We start from the raw sequence: 27,214 nt of genomic DNA, 5'->3' as shown, positions 1-27,214 counted from the left end.
TATTAATCCCTAATCTTAAATAAGTTTCACCCTATTTTGATTCATTATGTCTTACAAAGCATATTACAAAGTGTTCACAAACAATTTACAGTCACATGTAAAAATGTACTGTTATTGTGAACAGCTATGCAAGTTGAAGATGAAATGATTTATAAAAGGCCTAAAGTTAAAGATGACAACATTTCCTTTGTATTTTAAGCAAAAAACAAAAGTATATTGTCAGTTTTTACATTTTAAATTACAAAAAGGAAAATAGGCCAATGCACAAATTTGGGCATCCTGCATGGTTAGTACCTAGTAGCACCCCCTTTTGCAAGTATCACAGCTTCTAAACGCTTTTTGTAGCCAGCTCAGAGTCTTTCAATCCTTGCTAGAGGGATTTTCATCCATTCTTCCTTGGAAAAATTTTCCAGTTCTGTGAGATTCTTGGGTCGTCTTGCATGGACTGCTATTTTGAGGTCTAGCCACAGATTTTCAATGATGTTCAGATCAGGGGCCTGTGAGGGTCATTGTAAAACCTTCAGCTTTCACCTTTTGAAGTAGTCTATTGTGGATTTTGACGTGTGTTTAGGATCATTATCTATTTGCAGAAACCATCCACTTTTCAACTTCAGCTTTTTTACAGATGTGTTATGTTTGCATCAAGAATTTGTTGAAATACTTCCCTCTACCCGTGAAATGTTCCCCGTGCCATTGGCTGCAACACAACCCCAAAGCATAATTGTTCCACCCCCATGCTTACTGGTTGGTGAGATGTTCTTTTCCTGAAATTTTGTTCCCTTTTTTCTCCACACATACCTTTGATCATTGTGGCCAAAGAGTTCTATTTTAACCTCATCTGTCCACAGGACTTGTTTCCAAAATGCATTAGACTTGTTTAGATGTTCTTTTGCATACTTATGATGCTGAATTTTATGGTGAGGACGCAGGAGAGTTTTTTTTCTGATGACTCTTTCATGAAGGCCATATTTGTACAGGTGACTCTGAACAGTAGAACAATGTACCACAACTCCAGAGTCTGCTAAATCTTTCTGAAGGTCTTTTGCAGTCAAGAGGGGGTTCTTATTTGAATCTCTAGCAATCCTATGAGCAGCTCTCACTGAAATTTTGCTTGTTTTTTCAGATCTTATTTTGACCTCCACTGTTTCTGTTAACTGCCATTTCTTAATTACATTTCAAACGGAGGAAAGGGCAACTTGAAAACGCTTTGATATCTTCTTATAGCCTTCTCCTGCTTTGTGGGCCTCCTCCATTTTTATTTTCAGAGTGCTAGGCAGCTGCTTAGAAGAACCCATGGCTGATGTTTTTTGGCACAAGGTTAGAGGAGGCTGAGTTTTATAAAGCCGGGAAATTTCCATAACCTGGCCTTTCCTAACGATGATAGTGAACAAGCCATAACCCTAACAGGCTAATTAAGGCCTGAAGCCTTGGTCAAAGATGTCTGAGCACACAAATCTCCAAGGGTGTCCAAACTTTTGCATTGGCCCATTTTTCTTTTTGTAATTTTTAAGATGAAAAAAAATGAGTATATACAGTATATACAGTGAAGGAAATAAGTATTTGATCCCTTGCTGTTTTTGTAAGTTTGTCCACTGACAAAGACATGAACAGTCTATAATTTTAAGGGTATGTTAATTTTAACATTGAGAGATAGAATATCTCCAAAAAATCAAGAAAACCGCATTGTATAAATTAGATAAATTTATTTGCATTTTGCAGTGAGAAATAAGCATTTGATTCCTCTGGCAAGCAACACTTAATACTTGGTGGCAAAACCCTTGCTGGCAAGCACAGCAGTCAGACGTTTTTTGTAGTTGATGATGAGATTGCGCACATGTCAGGAGGAATTTTGGTCCTCTCCTCTTTGCAGATCATCTCTAAATCATTAAGATTTTGAGGCTGTCGCTTGGGAACTCAGAGCTTCAACTCCCTCCATAAGTTTTCTATGAGATTAAGGTCTGGAGACTGGCTAGGCTACTCCATGACCTTAATGTGCTTCTTTTTGAGCCACTCCTTTGTTGCCTAGGCTGTATGTTTTGGGTCATTGTCTTGCTGGAAGACCCAGCCACGACCCAATTTTAATGTCCTGGCAGAGGGAAGGAGGTTGTCACTCAGGATTTTACGGTACATGGCTCCATCCATCTCCCATTGATGCGGTGAAGTAGTCCTGTGCCCTTAGCAGAAAAACACCCCCAAAACATAATGTTTCCACCTCCATGCTTGACAGTGGGGACGGTGTTCTTTGGATTATAGGCAGCATTTCTCTTCCTCCAAACACGGTGAGTTGAGTTAATGCCAAAGAGCTCAATTTTTGTCTCATCTAACCACAGCACCTTCTCCCAATAACTCACAGAATCAAGAATCATCGAGGTGTTCATTGGCTAACTTCAGATGGGCCTGCACATGTGCCTTCTTGAGCAGGTGGACCTTGCGGGCACTGCAGGATTTTAAACCTTTAAGGCGTAATGTGTTACCAATGGTTTTCTTGGTGACTGTGGTCCCAGCTGTCTTGAGATCATTAACAAGTTCCCCCCTGTGTAGTTTTAGGCTGATATCTCACCTTCCTCATGATCAAGAATACTCCACGAGGTGAGATTTTGCATGGAGCCCCAGATCAATGTCGATTGACAGTCATTTTGTATTTCTTCCATTTTCTTACTATTACACCAACAGTTGTCTCCTTTTCACCCAGCGTCTTACTTATGGTTTTGTAGCCCATTCCAGCTTTGTGCAGGTCTATGTCCCTGACATCCTTAGAAAGCTCTTTGGTCTTGCCCATGTTGTAGAGGTTAGAGTCTGACTGATTAACTGAGTCTGTGGACAGGAGTCTATTATACAGGTGACTGTAAGACAGCTGTCCTTAATACAGGTAACGAGTTGATTAGGAGCTTCTAACTGGTCTGTAGGAGCCAGAACTCAATGGTTTGTAGGGGATCAAATACTTATTTCTCACTGCAAAATGCAAATAAATTCATCTAATTTATACAATGTGATTTTCTTGATTTTTTTTGGATATTCTATCTCTCAATGTTAAAATTAACCTACCCTTAAAATTATAGACTGTTCATGTCTTTGTCAGTGGGCAAACTTACAAAAACAGCAAGGGATTAAATAATTATTTCCTTCACTGTATATATATATTGCCTAAAATACAAAGGAAATGTGTCATCTTTAATTTTAGGGCTTTTAGAGATAATTTCATCTTCAACTTGCTTAACTGTTCACAATAACAATCATTCTGACCAGGGGTGCAAAAATTTTACAAGGCACTGTAAATGGGTTTTCCCTTTCAGTTAATGTTCGTCCCTGGTGTAGTGAGCGCAGCGGCTCTATCACTGAATATTTAGGAGGGAAGAAATCTCACAAGCTGAGTTGTTACACTGATGGCGTCCTATTACTCAAATTCATTAAGCTCTTTAGAACGCCCCATTTTTTCATAAATATTAGTTTAAGTAGACTGCATTATGAGGGACTGGAGTTATACACCTTGGGCAATAGGAATGAAATATTTAAATTCAATGATTATGAAGTTTCCCAGATACATTTGTCCATATAGTGTATGTGTTTAAACTTTCTATAACTTCTAACTTGGATGCAAGTTCTTCTCTAAAGAACACATTCACAATTATGAGATAGTTGTACCAACTCTGGGAAATAAAGTTGTGATATATCTGTACTCTAAGCCCTTGGTACCTAACCAGTGGTATGGTTTGTATAATCCAATACTATTTCTCTGGTGGGCACTTACATTATCCTCATACTGTGCTTTTATTGGGTAGCACAGTGTATCAGAAACCTTCCAGGTACTTTTATGCAATTTATTTAAGTAGGCAATAAACTTGGCTTGGAAGCACAGGGAAACACTACATCTACACAATGGTCTACTTATTGTCGAATTGTCCCCTCATTAGTGGAGAAGACGAAAGAAATCTTTCTCTCGTGGTCTCCAACGATGAGCCGTCTCTGATGTGCAGAATAACGACTCACTCGCTCGGCAATGTATTATTATTGTTTGCACGGTATGAACAAATCCGCCGTTGACTTGGACATTAAGTCCTGTAAGTGTACAACGCTCGGCCGTGTTACGGGTGGTTGGTTTTGTAGACCCTACTCTTTCCTGATCTATGTTAATTTATTTAATCAGTGGAATTGCCCGTGAGGGATTTTCAAAGAAAAGATTTTATGGTTAGGATCCATCTTTAATGTGAATTATTAAATTATTCATTGTAAGCTGCTAACACAAATGTTCCGCTTGTGCTCTTTTAACTCTTTCCCTATATGAGGAACAGGTTGCACCGTCGTCTGTCAATGAAAAAAAAATGTCTCCCAACGTCTGTGCAGCAGTTTGCTCAATATGGAAAACCTAGAAAGATGCCACATTCCTTAAAAAAAAGGTAAAATGTAAAAATATTTTCAACCAACCAGAAATTGGCTTCCAACCTTGAGTCCACATTTGCAGGAAGCCAAAAACACATGGCGATCAGCAGAAGATCTATGGCCCCTTTTCCAGGAATTGGTTGAGAGCCTAAGCTCATCGAAAAGTCAAGAGTTATGTAAAATAAGGGCAGGTGCAGACGGAAGTAGATTCTCTCATCTGAAAGAATAGGCCAATTATACAAATCACACTGTGATCAAACTCTGACCAGAGTGTGATCATAGTGTGCTCCAATTCTCTTGGATGAGGAGAAGATAGAGAAAAAATGTCTCCATCTTCTCCATTCTGTCAGTCTGTGGAAATTGAACTGTACTCAAATATCATCTGAGTGCAGTCCGATGTTTCCAACGTACTCATTGACTGGCATGGCTGAGTGCGATCTGAATATCGGATCAAACTTGGGCATGCAGCGATATTCTTCCTCGAACAGTCACTGTTCAAGGAAAAAATTGGACATGTGCACAGCCCCCATAGTCTAACACTGGTCCAAGTGAGACCCAATGTTTTGTCGGAACTTACTTGGACCAAAAATACTCTCGTCTTCACCTGCCCTAACAGTGACTCCTGAAGGTTGATCCTACCACCCAAAATGTTACTTACCTGTATCCTTGCAATGTCTTTTGTCATTTTGATTCAAGATCTATTTTTACATTGCTATGATTTAGCGGAATGCTGTAAAGTGAATGCAAACATTTGAACATGGAAACCCTTAAAGTGGTCATATGATCTTAACAAGAAAGTTATAAGAAAAACCTCTCCATCAATGACAGGTGCCAGACGAAAGAAGGATTGGTATGTTGGCTTTTAACTGTATGGCCACCTTAATGTTTAAAGGCTATAGGTTTGTGTCGAATCATTGATGGCAGTAAATTGGGAAGTCACTTTATTTATTTAGGGGTCTACCAGTGGAGGTAGGCCACGCTGCTGTTATGGAGCCAATGTTTGAGGGAATTCTCAGGTTCAGTAACCTTCATTGCATGTTTCAAAATAAAAGAGTTATTCCCAAGAAAGTAAGTTATTTATAACTTACTGATTTCTGGGTATTCAACCACTGGCTAACCCACCGATCTATACAAGGCGTTATTCACGTTCCCTGGGTCCAGCCCCGAGTCTCTGCCGCTGCTCCTGGAGTCTGCTGTCTGCAGTGCTGACGTCATGTCACCAGCGCTGCAGTTAATCAGTGAACTCAGCTACTTGCGCTGCGCACTGAGCTCTGTGATTGGCAATATGACGTTCACACTCCAAACAACAACCACCAGCAGTGGCGGAAACTCAGCACTGGACTCAATGATGGCGAGTAAAGCATAGGTTTTTTTTACAACGTATTGTGCCTGGGAACCCAACTTTCCGGAAAACCCCTTGAAGTGTTCATATGTACTGTATGTAGTGACTATATGTGTGTGACTATATGTAGTAAAAATTTCTATGTATGCTCATTTTGATGTTCTATTTCTTGTAGTGTTTTGGCGCACTGTATAGCACTATTACTTTTTCATGTTATTGCTGCTGTTCAAGGGTTGCCAACCAGAAATTTGAGGACAGTCCATAAAAATAGGACACTTTTTTGCATTATCTGTAAAAAAAATGTAAGCCATCTGTGATTTTTTTGAAGCTGAAGAAACTTATACAGATACTTTTGACTGTAATTATCCTTATCAAAAAAATATTGTCTGGCTGAGATTTTTTGATAATCTGTCTAGAAAAAATAAAAGACAAGCTGGCGACCATGTGTAGTTCATAGTAATCCCCAATCCTTGTTACAATCCCCAGGTTTCACGTAGAATGTAGATTTTTTTAAGGAATTTAAGGAAGAGGTTTATCAATATATGAATGAAAATAAATGTCCTTTGTGTTTTTTGTAACTTATTAGTTTTTCTGTGCTTGCTCCCACCTCTGCATCTGTGTGGCTTCATTATGGACAACGTTGGGTGACAGTAGAGCAGTTCTCGGACTTGTGGTGCCATCCAAGCAGGGAGCTTCTGGGTAAATACTTGAGTAACTCATCTTACTTGCTCTTTGCGGTGAGCCTTGGGCTGTGGCACATTTTATTTAAAACCTCTAGTAATCAGTTTCCAGTTGCCAGTTACAGGTTTCATTTACTTTGGTTTACTCCTCTTTCTTAGTTCTGACTCAGACAGTTTTTTTTCCCCATTCTTGACCTCAGCTTTTCTTTTGACTACCTGACTGCTTCTCAATTTTTCTCTTGACTATCACCTCTTGGTTCTGAGCCAGCAATCTGATTATTCTCTGCTTGTCTGCTCCACCGACCCAGAGTCCTCTGCGTAAGTCCAGATCCCTATGTACAGGATAAATTATGAAGGCCAGGGTTCCCTGGGACCTGCTAGATGGAGTGGCTTGTGCAAAGTCTGGCCGTGGAAGTCCTTTAAAGAGTTGCCAGGCTTCCCCTGACATTGCTCTGTTACAGATCACATTTTAAATCAGATTAATATTGAAAATTCTAACTGGTTCCCAACCTTGTAGTATGAGCGTGTGTAACGGAAACTAAAATACAACAGGACTACTTGTTATCATTAACCAGAAATAACTATACCAATTTAAGCCAGTAGCTAATGAGACAAAAAAGTCAACATTTCTTCGAATGCTTGTTGGATACCAAACAATTACAATGATTTATGTACTATTTATGGAGCAATGGGCTAGACATGAACAACTATTATTGGGATTTATGAATGCTCAACACCATTAATAACTTGTGTTCAGATTTTACAGCATTTATTTCATCTTAGTTCAGATTTATCCAATTAACTAGTGAGAAGAATTCACTTTTAACGGGTACAATGGGTTTTTCCCCTTGTTTCACACAGACACCATAATCGGTATGTCATACTTACAACTCAGTTTTGACTTTATACATGGGACTCTGGAGCCTGTAGAATCAGAGACCCTGTTGGAAGTCCAAGGCCTCATCCTGGAAGACTAAATGGCTGGTGATGCTCAAAAGGCAAGGGGACCCTGATACATAAAGGTTACACCACGTAATCACCAGGAGAGAAGGGGACTGGGCCACAGACTCATCCTTCCTTCTAGGAGGCTGGGAATACTGAGCTCCATGTTTCATGACAAGGTTGCATCCTCTTTGGCTCAAACAATAAATTTCCTGCTGCCATGCAGGGCTGAAACCAATGCACTGCGGACCTCAATGGCAGCAAAATGTGGCTACCCAATATTAATGGTTTCCAGAGAACAATGAAAACTTCAGAACAGAATTTCTCCCTTCAACTCAACATTGTCTGTGATTTTTCTTTTTTTTTTTTTTAAAAAAAAAAAAAAAAGTTTTTCTAATTTTTTAGCGAAACTCTGAAAAATAACCTATTTAGTGAAAAACAGAATTCAAAATAAAAAAAGGAGGCAACAATCAAATTAAGCTACAAAGAATCACGGTACGAAGATACGCAGGTGCTCCAAAGCATCATCCCAGCCTGCAAAAGAGAAGATGGTAAGGAAAGGGGTGAGCTTTGAGAAAGAGAACACCCACACGTACAAACATACGCACAATCACACATTGCTGTACGCACGTTGGACACTGACAACCACACACATACAGTAAAGAGCCTGTGGAGCAGAATCCACCCTAATTCTACCTCCATGTTCCATGAAACAGTACATGGGGAGGTGTCTAAGACCCAATAACATAGGTATTGCCTTTATCTTTGCGTTCTATAAAGAAAAATGAACCCTGAAAAGAATTCTAGGGTTCATTGCACCTTCGCACCACTACAAAAAGTGAGTTGTTAAATTGCTAACCACCTTATGCACACTATAGTGCTCTTGAAGCTAACATGTATTTGTAGAAGCCATGAAGCCATGGAAAGTTTGCAGGCTTGGCCGTCCAGAGAGAGAGGTTCCCTTCGGGAGGTTCCTGCCCTGCCCTTCTCAGCGTCTCTGTAACACTGTGTTGGGAAGTAGTGCCACTCTTTATGAGGCCAGAAGAAAAACCGCAGCTGTGTCTGGTATAACAAATATATGGAGAGTTTTAGAGCACAATCCATGTTGAGGAGCTGCAGATGGCACAGGTGGCCAAGGGGCATCCTGTTACCTAAAGTTCCGAGCTGGCAATTCCTTATACAAGCCTGCAGGGTGTGTTTGTGCAGACAGTAAGAGCGAGGCCAATGCATTGGTTTAGTTGGAGGTAACCGAAAACTGCAGGAGATCACAGAGTGCAGAAAATACTATAAGCTCAGGCCTTGAGTTGGTGCCATTGTGCTACAGCTGTTCTTGGATGAGATATCATATCTTTCCAGTGCTTCACCTCTCCAGGACCACTCTTCCAAGACAGGTAGATCTGCAGACAGGAGGTTAATAGTTAGAAAATATACAGATATTTTTTATATTCAACAGTCTATCCTAAATATTCAACCTTTTGTAGTAGACAAGAAGGCCTCACAGGCCAAGAAATTACAGCTGGTATTGGGACTGTTATATGTCTTAGGTCTTCCATCTTGGGCTGGTGGAGCATGGACTTATATGCTGCTTTAAAAGCACCAGATGGTTTTCTGCCCTACATTCTTGTTAAAAATTATAAGTAAATGTAGGGATGAGTGGACCCATGGAAGTTTGGGTTCTGGTACCCGACCCGAACTTAAGTCCAAAGTTCGGTTCGGGTACTAGAACTGTATCCGAATTTGAAGCAGAATCTAAACCCCATTGAAAATAATGGAGACCCGAACTTTGAAACGCGAAAATTCTCTCTCTCTCTGGACCGGACTTCCCCCAGAGCTCGGAATATTAAAACGAACTTCCGGAAGAAGTCCGTGTTCAGAGCTTTGCACAAGACACTAAGTGTCCGGTATGAACCCTGAACTTTTAAGTTGGGGTTCGCTAATCTCTAAATAAAGGGACAGAAATTCCTCAACTTGGGATACACAGATGTGCTTTCAAGAATCCTTAAAAATCCAGTTTTGGGCTGATTATGTTCTTTAAAGGAGTATTGTCAAGTTTGAAATGAGATAGGGAATAACTTATTGATCGCTAGTAATCTGAGCACTGGGACCCCCACTGATCTGGAGAACCAGGCCTGTGTGAATGGAGCGTTGGTCGATGATGCGCACTACTGCTCTAATCATTCTTAATGGGACCACCGGAGATAACCAAGTGCTGTGCTTGGCTGGTCTTTGGCACTCCCATAAGGATAAATGGAGCTGCAGTGCACATGGCTTACAACTGCTCTATTTAGAAGAGACACGGTTCTCTGGATAAGTGGAGGTTCCAGGGGTCGTATTCCCAGTGATCCCTGTAAAATATTATTTACTTGGGATTACGTGATGCAGCAGATCCAAGAAAGATTTCTTCCTGCCCATTCTCCTGTAGTTTGACCCCATCATCAGAATTGCTCATTAACTTTCTGGTTATTTAAAGATACAAAAATACCTCTTCTCAAGGATGCTGTAACATCCAGCAAATCCATGATGTAGTTTCATGCAAATGCCTCTGATGTTAAAGACCACCAAGCACAGGCAAGGAGAAACCTAGATATCAAGAATTTCGGTATCTCAAGAATACATATTCTAGTGAGCAGATAGGATAGCTTATGTATTGGCTCAACCTGGATTTCCTGATTTGACTTGAAGCATCATTGTGCAAGAATAATCATTTAGACCTTGCGGTAGTAGAAACCTGCCCTCAATGCACTGACTTCATGGTGACCAAGGCGGTGATTAGCTGTTAAGTATAAGCACAAGTCTATCAGCAAAGGACGAGCTGCAGAGGGAGGCAGAGCGTCAGCCTGAGCCAATGACGAGAGATGGGTGTGTGTCAGACTACATCAGCTAAGCTGCTCTGCACTAATGGAGTTGAGCAAAAAAACAGGCAAGGAAGATCTGATGACAACAATTAACAAGAGAGCATCCCTGATAATTACTGATAGCCAAAAAGTTAAAATAGTCCTAAATATTCTAATAAATTATTCCCAATCCTTACTACTTTTTTTTATACCACAAAACTGAAAGACAAAACCACATTATAATTTCTGCCTTTTTCTTCTTAACAGTCAGCTACAGACAGTTTCTAATATGTCTCCTCTTAATTTTAATCAGCTCACAACTCCCTCATATTTGACATCCAATTAACACACCTGTCTTCTCCCCTATCCAAGTAAAATGCTCCTCATCTGTCATTGTGTAATGAAAATCCCATCACTGCCTTGCCATGTATTCCTGTACAATCCCCCACTCTCAAATATAAATCCTTTAAACACATTTTATATTCAAACCCAGATCCTTCTGGTCCAATTACTTATAATGAAAAAGGGTACAAAAATACTTAACATAAGACGTAAGTGACGTCTACTTCTGCCTTGGGGAGTGACAAACAGCGTGTCTCCTAGAGCTGTCATTCTTATTGCTCCTTAGTCACTGACATGACGTTCCCTTTCGCATGTACCTACCAAACGGTGTTTATTTTGTGTGATGAACCAATATCCTTTACTATGTCAATAGTTACTTCACAAAACATTTCAATTAAATTAAAATAATAAAGATATTTTGTTGGGGGGCTAGGCAATACTAATGTGAACATACAGTATTGTGCAAACATTTTAGGCAGATATGGAAAAATGCTGCAAAGTAAGAATACTTTCAAAAAATAAAGTGTTGATAGTTTATTTTTATCAAATAAAAGAAAGGCAAAGTGAATGAACAAAAGAGAAATCTAATTCAAATCAATAATTGGTGTTAAGACCCTATGCCTTCAAAACAGCATGAACTTCAGGTACACTTGAACACAGTTTTTGGAGGAACTCAGCAGGGAGGTTGTTCAAAACATCTTGAAGAACTAACCTCTAATCTTTCTTTGTCTTCATGTTATCCCAGCCAGATTTGATGATGTTGAGATCAGGGCTCTGTGGTGGCCATATCATCAGTTCCATGACTCATTTGTACTTTATGCTGAAGTTATTTCTTAAAGACATTGGCAGTATGTTCAGGGTGGTGGTACGACCACAGAATTTGGAGCCAATCAGAATCAGACCCTTTCCTGATGTATTGCATGATGGATAAAAATCTGCTTGTTCTCAGCCTTGAGGACATCATTAATCCTGACTAAATTCACAACTCCATTTGCTGAAATGCATCCCCAAAATTGCAAGGATCCTCCATTGTGCTTTACTGCAGATACTCATTATTGTACCACTCTCCAGGCTTTTGGAAAACAAACTGCTTCTGTAAAAGCCAAATATTTTACATGTTGACTCATTAGTCCAGAGCACCTGCTGACATATTTATGCACCCCCACTCATATGTTTTCATGCATCCTTGAGTCTCTTTCCTTGTTTCCATGTTGATGGTATGGATTTTGGCCACAATTTTTCAATGAAGACCACTTCTGGCCAATTTTCTCCAAACACTAGATGGGTGTAGCTGGGCCCCACTGATTGCTGCCAATTCTGGACTGATGACACTGCTGCACATCTTCCAATTTCAAAGGGAAGTAAGCAGGATATGTCTTTCATCTGCTGCACTAAGTTACCTTGGCCATCCACTGCATCTACGGTTCTCAACACTGCCCTTTTCTTGGTGTCCTCAAAGCTGAGAAATAGAGGCAGATACATATCCATCATACAATACCAACAGGGGAGCATCTGATTGGCTACAAACTTATTCTGCAGTAGGACAATGACCCCAAATATAACAACGCCACTAAAGAGGTTTTCTGAGATTGCAATAAAATGGCTACATCATGTAATTCAAACAGCAGCCCATCCTAGTCACGTCAGGAAAAAACATAGCTCCCAAGACCTATGGTCTCAACTAACAGATGATTAGTATCATAAACACACATACCTCTGTGAGTCAAGGAGAAGAGCTGTGACATCTGAAGAAATAAATCTTCTCCACGGCTGAACACAAAGAATTTTTTTCTACAGCCTCAGTCCTCCATGAAGAGCCAGAAAAGGAGAAGATTTATGTCTTCTACTTCCACAGCCTTTCTTCGGCAGCTCACCTGAAAGTGTGCTTACAATACTGGTCCTCTGTCAGTTGAGACATTGGTCTCAGGAGCTGTGTTACTTCAGTCTTCATCCTTTCCTGACAAATGACTAGGATTGCCTGCTGTTTGAATTACTTTATGGGGTCATTTTATCATATTCCTTGAGAACACTTTTAAAAACTATCTTCCGAAAAACAATGAGTCCTGGAAGTGATGATATGGTCCCCACAGAGCCCTCATCTCAACATCAACCAGTCTGTGGATTACATCAGGATATAAAAGGAATGAGCAAGCCTACATCCATAGATCTGTGGTTACTTCTACAAGATGTTTAAAAGAGTGTGCAAGTGTATCGATAAAAATTGATGCTTTGATATTGTTTTGAAGGGAAAGGGTGGTCACACCAAATTTTGATTTTATTTAGATTTTTCTTTTGTTCATTCATTTTGCATTATGTTAATTGAAAAAAAATAGTGTTCAATTTTTTAAAGCATTCTTACCTGTCAGCATTTTTCCACACATGCCTAAAACTTTTGCACAACTATCTTTCTTACCTTGCCGATTACATCATTGCGACTAAGCTTGTCTTTGTCCATGACAGTTATGATGATCGTTGTTTCCCTAAGTTTTTCGGTGGGTATATCAAAGATAAAAGATTCATTAAAGATGGGATTTAAACACCGCTTCATGACCACTGTTTTTTTCTTCTCAACCCTCTTATCCTTATACATGAGCCAAACTTTAACATAAGGGTCTGTAAAACAGAAAATTAACAAAATCAATAAGCTTAATAAAAACACATTGTTTTGTTTCCATTTTTTACTTTCTTTCACTGATCTACGTTCTTCACTAATTAATGTAGCTATTACCATAGACAAAAATAGAGGGAAGTGACTCTATATAAAAAAAATAAAATTGAGCCGCCTTCTATGCCTCAGATCACTACTTTCCCATTTCAGCAAATATAATAAAGACACATTTTGGCACATTTGTAAGGGAAAAAAAAGAACATGACTACCAGGCTGTGCGTTTGTCTGTAGATGGAGCTCTGTGAATGTTCACACTGTCCATGTGGCATGTGATAAGGCAGCCTGAGCTACCTGAGCAGGGTCTGCCCTTATGGTATGTATGGTCTGGCTTCTGGTCCATAATGAGTCATTATGTTAAGAGTGTACATGTCAAGATGAACAACTTGTGAGCTGAAGCGATATCCTAACCTATTAGTATTTACCCTTTGGAAAGTCCATTGTGTGACTGCTGTATACAATTCCATTAATGGGAAACCATTAGAAATGGGCAAATTTATTCAGGTTGAATTGAATTCTATGTAAATTTTGACAAAATCCGTATTCTCCAGAATGTGTAATTTTTGTAATATGTTCTACACAAATTTAGAAAAATGGTAGCCGGCTGGCTGCTATTTTGCTTAACCATAGAAAAAAGAAAAGTAATACCTCAATGCTCCTCTTGTTAACACTGCCGCGGACATTTTCAGGGATGTTGTGGTTGGAAGTCCTGGCCCAGAGTGAGCGTTGTAAGACTGAGGCACAAGTTGTGACATCATGACGTGCGCCACAACCTTAGGATGCGCACTCTAGGCCACGACTTCCAACCATGACTAGGCCCTGGACATCTCTGCACACGTGCGTTGTAAGGTCATGGTGACGTCTCGGCATGTGCAGTGACCATACAACGCACACTCTCTGGCTGGACTCGTCACTTCAACTAGGCTCGGAACATCTATACACGTGTTCAGGGACGTCCCGGGCCTAGTCACGGCCATAAGTCCCAGCATAGCACACAGATCTCCGAGGTTTTAGCGCACGGTGACAGTAAGAAGATGCGCAGAGTACTGTACGGTGAGCTGAATGGTGAAGTGAGTACTAGCTTGTGTTTTTTTTCATGAGGTTACATTTATTATACATTGGGGTCGCTCCAGATCCCAGAGCATAATAAGGAACATTCAATTCATGGAGAATAAATAAGCTGAGAACCAAATTCCCCGTTGAAATCAAGGCAATTTAGCGAATTAGAATCTGCTCAGATCTGCTCATGTCTAGAAATAATCAAACCTCTACATTGGTATTTACATGCTTTTCTTATGGAAACACACCATGGCGGGACACAGGGCGCCTAATGGTCATTAGCACAAACTTATCGCCTGGGTGTGCTCACATCACAAGCAAATGAGGCTTGATGCATAAGATTTTACAAAGGCATGCAATGCCCCAGTAGGCCTTTACTATGAAGCCATATAGACATTATGTGTATGATGCACCCTACCGTGCCATATTAAGTAGGTATTGTCCACTAAAAAAAAAACAACTGTATAAAATCTGTGTAAAATGAGAGGCACACAGGAAGAGTAGCATCACACAGGACCATGTAAGCACCATATTATGGCTCAGCAAAACTCGGACTAAGTGAGAAACTGTAATATGCTTATATGCATGAGGCCTAATGATGGAACGCTACGATATAAAAATGAAAATGGCTGCCAAAACTCCTGAGTTAGATGAAACAGCTGTTACTAAATTGTATCTGCATGATTATGATGCATCACATTAACAAAGTGTCAAAAGTTTTAATGGCTTTTTAGGTTAATTTCAGATAATCTCATATAAACCAATAAAGCAATAGATGAATTACATCTAGGATTGAGATTTCCTCAAAAGAATGTAAACAATTGAGTTATGAGGCATATATTGCTGCATCCCATTAATTGTGGCCTTGTCTGCACATAATCTTAACCCCTCAGGGGCATGGCAATTTTTTATTTTTACACTCTTGCTTTTTCCTCCTCCCCTTCTACCACTTTTTATTTTTCTGACCGCATAAAGGCTTTGTGACGACACAGCTTCTAATTTTAATTAGCCAGACTTGTAAATTTGTTAGGCCAGGAGAAATACACTATTGTATTTGTGTTGACTTTTTGAATGAATGTGTTTTTCTTTGGTGGATCAAGAAGGACAGACTAGTATTTATATAACCCTGAATGTTGACTTCTCTTGGTCTGTGAACAATGAATGTTTGCTAAATATGCTGATTAACAATTGTGTGGACCCTGTCGCTTGTTGACCCATAAAACAAGAGGACAAACTACGCAAATTGATTAAATGCTCACACAATGAGACATGGTCTGTTTGGTGGTTCAATAAAGTATTGCCACACTGTTTAACCCTCACTCTGTGTTGTCTGAGTAGTATTATGCCCATGGGAGACCCCCGGGTCTTCACAGGCTGATTTTATGAAGGATTTAGTTTTGAATGAATCCATTTACTTTACTGTAATGCACTGGAGAAAATTCCAGACAGAGAGAAATAGTGAAAAAAAGGTTTTTTTTACGGAGTTCAGTGTGCAGTAGATATTACCTAAGGAAATGGTTCGCCAAGTCAGTATTATTATGCTGATACCAACCTATTTTAGTGGCTAAAAAAATTTGAAAAATGTTATTTGAATCACCATTTCCAGAGGCCCGTATCTATTATTAGTATTATTATTATTAATATTTTTGAATTAATGACATATCCTTGATGGTTTGTTTTCTGTGTGGCAAGCTGACAGTTTTATTGGTACAATTTTTGAGGAATAAACATTTGGATAACTTTTTATTGAATATTTGGGGGGATGTGCAGTGACAAAAAAAAGTAAATTATGTTGTTTAATTTTTTTTCTTTATGTTTCCCATATGGGTTAAATATTTTTAGATTTTCATAGATCGGACTTATGTGGATGTGATTATACAAAATACGTTTTTTTTTTCTTTTTGTATTTAGGGTGTTTAAAACGGTTATTTTTTTCATATTTAAAAAGAAATGTAGCTTTTAACTTTTTTTTTGAATGTCCCCGTAGGGTACTTCATTCAGTGATTGTTTGTTCTATATACCACAATACTACAGTACAGTATATAGTGAAATTAAAGACCTGTGAATTCTAGCCTCAGACTGAGCTTTATAGAAGTACAAAGAGGCCAGGCGATAGGGCCATCAATAGGCCAACAGGTAACATGGCAACCCAAGGGACTGGTCCCTCACCCTGTATCCCACCACTTAAATGCCACTGTCAAAGTTTGACCACAACATTTAGATGGTCTAAAAGCAGCCACTGGCAGTAGCTCCGATTGTTGCTGTTAGAGGCAGGTTCTAGCTGTATAATACAGCCGGCACCCACCATGGTGCGGGTTCAGCTCCTGAGGGTGCTCCCAAGATGCACACCGACCTGACATCCACCACACGTCTACATCAGATGTTGGGAAGGTGTTAAACATCAGGAGTATTCCCATTGTAATCATTTATGCCATATCCAGATGAGATGCCATATTAGTCTGATTCTATCCCGGAGATTTTGTTTCCGCAATTCTTATAGAAAGGAATGGAGAGTGACAAACACATGGGTGGCCAACTCTTCATCCATCCTCTGTCTGCATGCAGTGGAGTTTAACCACCTCACCAGGCAGGACAAGGGTACCTTATTCTGCAGATGCCATTATTGGATGGATATGCCATTATTGTCTATGGTCTATGGATCCATACTCCAGCGCTCATATAAATATATGGTCACATACTGCATCTCAGTGCCTCTAATAGTTAAGTCATGACATGTTCCTTCAGATGCTGTTTCATGGAGGTATTCTCCTACTGAAGTATATCTTCTTTGGGGAAAATATAGGACCTCATGTACTCATTAGGTTTACTCCTTCAAATTTCACTTCTATAATACTAGTATTTTATGAAAAAGGTCCATGCATATTTTGCATAATGCTCCTTTAGGCCATGTGCCCACGTAGCGTTTTTACGGCTGTGAAAACGCTTGCAAAACCGTCTGCCATGCAAAGAATTCGGATGTGCTGTGTACATGATGCGCTAATTAGCACGCCGAATTCGCATTGGTTTGCAAAATGCAGCATGACCATTTCTCCCGCGATTACACCGCAAATTCGCGGCCATTGAGGAACTTTGAAACGCAGCAAACTCGCAGGTATATGTGGATTTGCGGCATTTCAATTAAATTCAATGACCGCGAATTTGCAGCGTAATCGCGGTGCGTGTGGTTCCCGGGATGAAGAGGAGACTACAACTCCTCTTCATCCCGGCTGCCACGCGGTGAAAAAAAGAAATAAAAAAGTTAATGTAGCACCCTGAGGATTCGGCTGCTACAGGGGTATTGCACCTCACTCCAGAGGTGTGGTATTCCACTCCCGGGTAAGGATGGAGTGTGGGACTGAGCTCAGTAGGCTGCATGCACTACATACATCCCATTTCCGGGGGACAGAACTACGGTACTCCCACCAGTATATGTGCAGGTACGACAGCGTCTGTCCCTGGCTGGAGTGGGAGGGGGGTGGAACATCCCAGTAGTGTAGGGGCAGATAGGGGGAGTAGTCTGGGTAAAGCTAGGAGCTCATTGGGTGCTAGTCACCTGGGCTCACACATAGAGGGAGTATATATGGTGGGCACCATCTTAGGACAGGGTCTTTTTAGCCTGAGAAGCAGAGCAGAGGAGCTCAGCCAGGAGGGCTGACAGGGAGCTAAGCCTGCAGAGGAGAGAGGAGAAAGAAGGACCCAGAGAGAAAGACAGAGGGAACCCCAAGAACCCAGAAACAGACCAGAAAAGGGTGAAGGGTTGGCGGACACGGGTACCGGAACCCGAACTGGTGGAGGCCACTTATCCTCAGCCAGGAACCGGAGGTCGTGGTCAAGATTTGCCACGACCCTCACCAAATCCACCAGAAAGGCACACCAAGTATAGGGTCAGGGAGCCCAGAGGAGGCTTGACCACTAAGAGACCCGAGGGAGCCGGCCAAAGGTGGATCCCTGGTGGGAACGGCCAGAGACAGAGAGAGAGAAGGGAGCTCAGGACCACGCTTCAGAACTGCCTGGGGGTTAGCCGAGTCCAGGACCTGGTGGACGCAGCACGGCTCGGGTGGTCACTCAAGGCCAGAGTGACTGAGAGAACAACCGTGAGTAAAAACCCTGAAACTGCACCTCAAGTCTCTGACTCTCCTTTCTACAACATAACTACACCCATCATCCACACCTGCTGCCCTGAGGCCATACCCCTCCCGTTGGGGGTTATACCATCACTGCTGCACATATACCACCGGCCTCAGCGGACTGCTCTGCAGCGGCGGCTTCAAAGTCGCATTCAACGGGTGGCGTAGTCGATCAAATTAACATCTACTGCCATAGACTGCCACTTAGTTTGACACCCTGGGCACGGACCGGGTCACCGCCACAAGGACTACTACCCCCATCGAGATCCGGCTCCGGGTATCCCTTGCACATGGCCCAGGGGGTGCGTCAACTTTGGCGTAGTCGGCAGGATAACGTGCCCGCAACCACCGGGTACTGCGTGCCTGAAGAAAAGTTCACATTTATCTCAAAAAGAAGTCTCCCGCCAATTCCGGAGGGTCCCCGCCATCGGACGCCATCTCGGATCGTTTCCCGCCGTTTGCCCGCCATCTGCAGTCTTTTCCCGCCATCCACAGAGTTTCCCGCCATTGGGAAGCGGTTCCCGCCATCTGAGAAGATTTTCCGCGCTGGCAGAGTGGACGCCATTATGGGCGTGCCAGAGGGTGGTAAGAGACGACCTCCCATCGTGGGCCAGGACCAAGAATGGCGCCAAAAACGAAGACCGCCCCCACCAGCAGAGGCTGCGATGCTAGCGATGTCCATCAGTGTGAGAGAACTGCCCCTGGAGCTGTCAATCACCAAGTTGCCCCAGGACCGCCCTCAATGGGGGCGGAGACAGAACAAAAGAGAGAAGATGGGAGCAGCTTGGAGAAGTCTGGAGGAGCCGTACCCGGAGATGGAGGGAGAGGCAGGCAGCACCGACCCTGTGGTCAGGAGCCTGATGCAAGCCACCACCCCACAAGACCTGGTGGAGATCCTGGCACAGCTCCCCTGAGACCGGGAGCGTGCACAGACCGCGCTGGAGGGCCTCGCACGGAGGATGGCCCAGGTGCAGCAAGAAACACTGATGGAGTGGAGCAGGGAGATGGCCCAGCAGGCTGGAGCCCGCCAGCGGAGCACACCACCCGCAACGAGGAGCACGCCTGCCCCTGAAGAGGATGCAGAAGGGACGGAGGCCGGAGACGACGCCGCAGAGGGAGCTGAAGAGACGGAGGCAAGTAAAGGGGACGTTACTACCCCGAGCCCGGCCACCGTAAGCCTACCCCCGCTCCCCGTTGCAGAGCCCGAAGTCCCACTGATCGTGCCCGTTGCCGCACCGCTACCGCTCCAGACTAGGCCCCAAGCAGGAGCCGCGACCACGCCCCCTGTGACGTCACGCGCCTCAACCCTGAGCGCGGCCAAGCAGGAGACGCCACCGGCCTGGTCGCAAGGCCGAGTGCCCCCGGGCGCCGCCGTCTTCACGGTGCCCTTTACCTTCAGGGTACCCCAAGCCTGGTCGCAAGGCCTAGTGATCCCGGGCGCCGCTGCCACCACCGCGCCCTCAACTTCCACTGTGCCGCACCTGGGTGAGGACTTGTTTGCCCAGCACACTTGCCCGGATGGGCAGCCCTTTGCGTGGCCACCGGAGTACCACCATCCCCGACTCCGGAAAGAAAGACCCCTGGATGAGCCCCTAATCCCGGTTCCAGCGCCCGTCAAGATGACCCCGCTCTCGTTAGAGGAGGCGCAGTTTGAGTGGGACCCCGCAGGAGGAGACCTCATCGGGTTCACTCAAGAGACCCGGGCGGCTGCAACTGAGCGTGCGGAGTGCTGCCGCCAGCAGTTGGAAGTCTTTGAGCGAGAACGGAGAGAGAGACGGGTCCGCGAGGAGCGGCTGCAAGTAAAGAGTGCAGAACAAAAGAGCCGGACCCGAAGGAACCCCCGTGCAGCCCACGGTCCCCGTGCCACCGGGACTGTAATCAAATTCCAACTGCAGCACGGTTGGGGCTTCATCAGAGATCATCACACCCCCGGCGACGTCTTCGTGACCAGAAGAGATGTCGAGTCCCACCTACCGGAGGGACACAGAGGTCGTGACCTTTACCTGGGTGATGAGGTCACCTTCATCCGGCACCAATGTGCCAAAGGACCCTATGCCCTTCATGTACACCGACTGACAGAGAAAGAGCTGAGGTGTCAGGAGGAGCAAGAGGACCCGGACAGGTCTGAAGAATACAGGGAGGAAGCATCAGGAGGACGCCGCTACTAAAGTACGGTAAATGGAACTGTAAAATAGTTACCCGTTAGGGTACAGGAACTGTTACCATTATAGTCCCCGTTGGGACCAGTGAACTGTTCCAGAGTGTCCCATCTCCCCACAGGCTGAGGACTGTGAGCAGCCATCCCCTTTTCCCCACTGGCCGAGGACTGAGAGCGGCCATATCCCTTGTATATAGTTGCGCTTCCTAAAGTGCCCCCTACCGGTTTTATAGGAAACTGTTTTTTCTACCAGAGACTGTGGCACTTACCTGGTCACAATTTGCACAAGTGGCCAGAGGACAAGAATGTTTATAATGAAAAGTTTTATATGAAGAGTATTATGCTGCTGATATATATATAGTGTTTTATATGTTTATTGTTAGAACCTTGCTGTTAGGTTTTTTTTCCTTTGCTGGTCACATGACCTTGTTGGCCTATTTAGTCCTGCTCCGCCCTTCTGGCTTTGCTGGACTTCATTGTATATCTACTTTCTAGCTAGCCTGTGCTCTGTATCTAACTCTGTTAGTTTGCTTGGTCTACGGACCTCTATGTTCTATCTATTTTGTTTGTTCGTCTGTCTGCTACTATTTCTGTTAGGAGGTGTCCCATATTCCTCCCAGTCCTTAGTACTTGTAGGGATTCCCTCCCCACATCTATAGGTCTTCGTACAGACTAGATTAGGACTTTAGCAGGTCTGATCGCAGGATCAGGTTCCCTGTTACATCGTAGGGATTCAGCTGAGTCTCATAGTAGGGACAGATCTCCTCTCTTTCCTTAGCTTTGGTAGCAGAACATAACATTTATGATGTTTTGAAAAAAATTGTATGTTTTTGGATATTTTATTCTTTTACAGCCCGAGGGCGTGCTGTGATTTACCAGGGGGGAATGTAGCACCCTGAGGATTCGGCTGCTACAGGGGTATTGCATTGCACCTCACTCCAGAGGTGTGGTATTCCACTCCCGGGTAAGGATGGAGTGTGGGACTGAGCTCAGTAGGCTGCATGCACTACATACATCCCATTTCCGGGGGACAGAACTACGGTACTCCCACCAGTATATGTGCAGGTACGACAGCGTCTGTCCCTGGCTGGAGTGGGAGGGGGGTGGAACATCCCAGTAGTGTAGGGGCAGATAGGGGGAGTAGTCTGGGTAAAGCTAGGAGCTCATTGGGTGCTAGTCACCTGGGCTCACACATAGAGGGAGTATATATGGTGGGCACCATCTTAGGACAGGGTCTTTTTAGCCTGAGAAGCAGAGCAGAGGAGCTCAGCCAGGAGGGCTGACAGGGAGCTAAGCCTGCAGAGGAGAGAGGAGAAAGAAGGACCCAGAGAGAAAGACAGAGGGAACCCCAAGAACCCAGAAACAGACCAGAAAAGGGTGAAGGGTTGGCGGACACGGGTACCGGAACCCGAACTGGTGGAGGCCACTTATCCTCAGCCAGGAACCGGAGGTCGTGGTCAAGATTTGCCACGACCCTCACCAAATCCACCAGAAAGGCACACCAAGTATAGGGTCAGGGAGCCCAGAGGAGGCTTGACCACTAAGAGACCCGAGGGAGCCGGCCAAAGGTGGATCCCTGGTGGGAACGGCCAGAGACAGAGAGAGAGAAGGGAGCTCAGGACCACGCTTCAGAACTGCCTGGGGGTTAGCCGAGTCCAGGACCTGGTGGACGCAGCACGGCTCGGGTGGTCACTCAAGGCCAGAGTGACTGAGAGAACAACCGTGAGTAAAAACCCTGAAACTGCACCTCAAGTCTCTGACTCTCCTTTCTACAACATAACTACACCCATCATCCACACCTGCTGCCCTGAGGCCATACCCCTCCCGTTGGGGGTTATACCATCACTGCTGCACATATACCACCGGCCTCAGCGGACTGCTCTGCAGCGGCGGCTTCAAAGCCGCATTCAACGGGTGGCATAGTCGATCAAATTAACATCTACTGCCATAGACTGCCACTTAGTTTGACACCCTGGGCACGAACCGGGTCACCGCCACAAGGACTACTACCCCCATCGAGATCCGGCTCCGGGTATCCCTTGCACATGGCCCAGGGGGTGCGTCCTTAAAAATAAGAAAAACCTGTATACTCTCCTCTCCGGTCTGCTCCCGGCCGCGTCCTCTCTCCTTGGCGTCCCGCGGTGTACTTGAAGGATCTGCGGTGACGTCATTTAATCAGCTGATGGTCACGCGACAGCGCAGGTCTGCGGTCAGGTGATGGTCACGTGACTATCAGCTGACTAAATGACGTCACTGCAGGTCTTTCAAGTACACCGCGGGACGCCGAGGAGAGAGGACGTGGCCGGGAGGAGACTGGAGAGGTGAGTATACAGGATTTTTTTATTTTTAACTTTTTAATTCTTTTTTTTTTACTATAGATGCAGCATTTAAAGCATCTAAGTTGGTCACACAATATAAATCCATGCTGATTGCATGGATTTATATTGTGTGACCAACTTGTCAAGCACTTTTCCAAGTGATGCTCAAAATCGCTTGGAAAAGTGCTTGAAAAAACGCATGCGAAAACACATGTAAAAACGCTGAAAAAACGCTTGTAAATCTGCATGCGTTTTATTCTGCTAGAGAGAGGCAAAAACGCTCTGCATCAAATCTGCTACGTGGGCACATAGCCTTACAAGTACGGTATGTGCAGTCATGAGAAAAAAAAAATACACCCCCTTTGAATTCTATGGTTTTACGTATCAGGACATAATAAAAAACTTCTGGTCCTTAGAAGTTCTTTAGATAATTATACCTCAGGTGAACAACAATATATGCTAAATTACACGGTGTCATTATTTAACAAAAACTAGGCCAAAATGAAGATGTGATGTGAGAAAAATTAAGTACTCCCTTACTGCTTACATAAGAACTAAGCAGGTAAGTATCAGCCAAGTGCTGCTAATCAAATGTCCTTAAATAATTGTTCATCAGCAAGTGTGACCACCTCTATAAAAGCAGAAGTTTTGGCAGTTTGCTGGTCTAGAGCATAAGGGTGTGTGATACCATAATGCCAAGGAGGAAAGAAATCAGTAATTATCTCAGAAAAGCGATTGTTGTTGGTGGAGCCCATCAATCTGGGAAGGGTTATAATGCCATTTCCAATCAATTTGGAGTTCAGCATTGTAAAGTGAGAAAGATTATTCAAGTGGAAAACATACAGGACAGATGACAATCTTCCCAGTAGTGAATGTCCCAGCAAATTAACACCAAGATCAGACTGGGCAATGCTCCTCAGAGAAATTACAAAAAAAAAACAAAAGCTACAGCTCAGACTCTGAATGCCTCAGTTACCATGATAAAGGTTCACATTCATGACAATATAACTAGAAAAAGACTGAACAAGTATGGTGTGTTTGGAAGGGTTGCTAGGAAAAAGCCTGTTCTTTCTAAAAAGAATATGTGGCAGCACTGCAAAAGTTTGTAAAGTTACATCTGGACAACTCACAAGACTTCTGGAACAATGGAACAACATTCATTGGGCAGATGAGACCAAAGTACAGATATCTGGACATAATGTCCTGCACCATGTTTGGTGAAAACCAAAAAGAATACTAGAAAAAAAAACTCATACCAGCTGTCAAACTCAGTGATGGAGGTGTAAGAATTTTGGTTTGTTTTGCAGCTACAGGATCTGGGCACCATACCATCTTTGAGTTGACAATAAACTCTTCTCTATACCAAATTTCTAGAGTCAAATATAGAACCATCTATCCAATAGCTAAAGCTTGTTCCAAAATGGGGTCATGCACCAGGACTATGGTCCCAAGCACCAGCAATTCTACATCAGAATGGCTGAAAGAAAAGAATCAAGGTGCTGCAATGGCTCAAAGTCCAGACCTCAACCCAATAGAAAAGCTGTGACGGGACTTTTAGAAAGCTGTGCATAATCAAATTCTCATAAATGTCAATAAACTTAAAGAGGACCTTTCACCAAAGTTTTCATGTTGAACTGGACAAAGGATGAATTAATGGCAGTAGAGCGGAATAAAACATTTTTTTTATTTCGTCTCTTCGTTGAGGAGATATTAGCAATCAAAGTATTTGGTACCTAACGAGTTAACTTTTTTAAACCTTAAGTCGGTGTTATCAGACAGTTTTCCCTGGAGGAATGTACTTCTTCTGACCAATTATAAGCAGGCTCAAAGGAAAGAAGAACACCCCCCACAATAGTTTACAGAGGTTTCTCAGTGTGTGAGATTACGGATACACCTCTGATCTCCTTGTGAAACATCCTGCATGATTAAAAAGCACAGATGACTAACATCTTTCAGATAAGGTCCCTGTGGGGGCAAGAGCTGCACAGCTGAGTTTAGTTGTGTCACATTACAAATATTTCTATTAGCTCTCCTCCTTTAACAGCATAGTCACCTCTGCTGTACTGCTCCTCCCCTACACGGCCAGTCCAGAGGTGAAGGCTCAAAGTGTTAGTATCACACTTATGTCTGTTGGGCTCAACTTGTAATCACTCCGCGGTGAGACCAGAGCAGGGTGTCATTACATCTCACACCGGAGTAATCCAGAACAGACTGCTCATGTGTGAGATGCAATGACATCCCTAATTGCACTGCAGCGTTAGTACAAGTTGCTATAGCACAGCTGACATGTGTGTGATTATTGATACACTTAGTATTCAGGAGAGCTGATAGAAGGATTTGTAATGTGACACAGCTAAAACCAGCTGCACTGCCCTTCCCCTCATACTGACTCAAGCACGAAGTTAGACCAAGAGTTATATATCACACACTGAGAAACCTCCTTTAAGCTATGGTGGGGGGGCATGTTCTTTTCATTGAGTGTTGCTGCCTGCTTATGATTGGTCAGCATCATACAGGGGGAAGAAGTACACACCCCAGGGGAAGCTATCTGATAACCTTTTGTGAATCCAAGTGGATGTTAACTCATTAGTCGTCAAATACTTTAATCGCTAATATTTCCGCAATGGAGAGGTAAAATAAAAAAAAATGTTTTATTCCACTCTGCAGCCACTATTATATCCTGTGCCCAGCTTAAAATAAAAGAAAATATGAAAGGTCCTCTTTGTAGGGGTTGTGTCATCTTATTTTCTTATTTAATGGGTAACATTGAAACATGCTTGTAAAATCAAGAAATTTAGCAATTTACCACTTAATAAAAATTATCTTCGTTCTCAAAAATGTAATTTTTAATCCTATAGCCTAATGCTCATTACCAGCCATCTCAGAGGTGGCCAGTCTCCTAGGCAAGGAGTGCAAGCCTGCAGGCTGTTTGGTATTCTGCTTGCAAGTGTCGCTCTGAAGCTAACCATATTACAGGACTTGGCCATGTTCAGTGTCTCTGCGCTCCTCCAGTACTGCAGGGGCAACGCTGCCTCTGCTTGTAACACAAGAGAGTGTGCAGTTTGGGCCAGCAGCTGAACTGTCAATTTTCAGAATTGCACCACCCTCCCTGGCAAGCAGCAAGGTGGGAGGCTGGGTAGCGGTGTGCTCCTGAAGATAAGAACTTGATAAGAACCTCTTTAAGCAATGTTGGTCCAAAATTACTCCAGAATGATATAAGAAACTGATAAATTCATACAGAAAACAAGCTATTGAGTCAAGGGGTAAACTTAAACTTTTCTTCTCTGCTTCTGCCTTTTGGTTTAGTTTTTGTTAAAGAGTAACTAAATGTTTGCAAAAATAATTTCATATCATTATTTTGTCCCTTTAATTGCCTGCAGACTGCTCAAAAGACCCCTGAGAAGCGCTTAGCTCAGGAGACAGGCGCTCGCAGCTCTCGCCTGAGAGTGCCCAAAATAGAAAGCATACTCCACTCTGTGCGCCCTCAGGCAAGAGCTGTGAGCTCCTATCCCCACCGATCAGCAGGCAATTAAAGGGATCAAAAAATACCTTTTGTTTTTTTATTATATGCAGTAAAACCATACAATTCAAAGGTGTCCTGGGTTTTTTAATGACGATAGTCTTTCTATTCATTTTATAGACGAGTACCATTGGGCATTACGTTAAATGTCGGTACTGCTCTATTCTGCCACTTTAGCACTGGGTATGAGAATGTTGGTTGATTACACGGGAGGTTTTTTTTCCCGCTCTTGATTATAAAAGGCTTTCTCAAAAATCTGTATAAAAGCAAACATGAAAAGGGTTTAGTTTGAGGCTTGTACAGACCTGAAGTTCCCCCGATATCCATGGCTTTTAAATTCCGGGCTTTGATGATGTTGACAATGATGGAGTTAGCTGAGGGGTTATAACAGAGCGACAGCAGCAATTCACCTCGACTTCCCTGCAATATACAAACAACATGGAATGAACAAGATTGGAATTTTGATTAATATTCATTTTATTCTAGATGAGAGTGATTGACAGGAGTTGTGTTCATTCACTGAAAAGTCCAATTGTATTCTGTGATTCTAGGGAAGAATCTTACAAACCTAGAAATGTCGGCAACAATCCTAACATATACACTGTGTGCAGAATTATTAGGCAAGTTGTATTTTAGAGGATTATTTTATTATTGATCACCAACTATGTTCTCAATCAACTGAAAAGACTCATAAATATCCAAGCTTAATATTTTTGGAAGTTGGAGTGTTTTTTTTTTAGATTTGGCTATCTTAGGAGGATATCTGTTTGTGCAGGTAACTATTACTGTGCAGAATTATTAGGCAACTTAATAAAAAACAAATATAATCCCATCTCACTTGTTTATTTTC

General features: G+C 43.0%; 1 protein-coding gene across 7 annotated transcripts in view; it reads right to left on the bottom strand.

Annotated features, from left to right (window-relative positions):
- Positions 1 to 7,146: 7,146 nt before the first annotated feature.
- The window catches only part of LOC141191427 (synaptotagmin-7), a 691,596-nt gene continuing 671,528 nt past the window's right edge, over positions 7,147 to 27,214 (bottom strand). For all 7 annotated transcript variants that reach the window (XM_073661312.1, XM_073661311.1, XM_073661313.1 and 4 more), the window contains 3 exons: positions 26,670 to 26,784; positions 12,931 to 13,130; positions 7,147 to 8,738 (listed from right to left, as the gene is read on the bottom strand). In XM_073661312.1, the coding sequence (XP_073517413.1) occupies positions 8,634 to 8,738; positions 12,931 to 13,130; positions 26,670 to 26,784 (420 nt within the window). In that variant the 3' untranslated portion in view covers positions 7,147 to 8,633. The remainder of the gene's footprint in view (positions 8,739 to 12,930; positions 13,131 to 26,669; positions 26,785 to 27,214) is intronic.

Source organism: Phyllobates terribilis, unplaced genomic scaffold (assembly GCF_046119375.1).
Source record: "Phyllobates terribilis strain yellow unplaced genomic scaffold, ASM4611937v1 Scaffold_41__1_contigs__length_11206878, whole genome shotgun sequence".
Classification (NCBI taxonomy): domain Eukaryota; kingdom Metazoa; phylum Chordata; class Amphibia; order Anura; family Dendrobatidae; genus Phyllobates; species Phyllobates terribilis.
The sequence above is the reverse complement of the archived record's forward strand: the minus strand, read 5'-3'. Positions and strand labels throughout refer to the sequence as shown.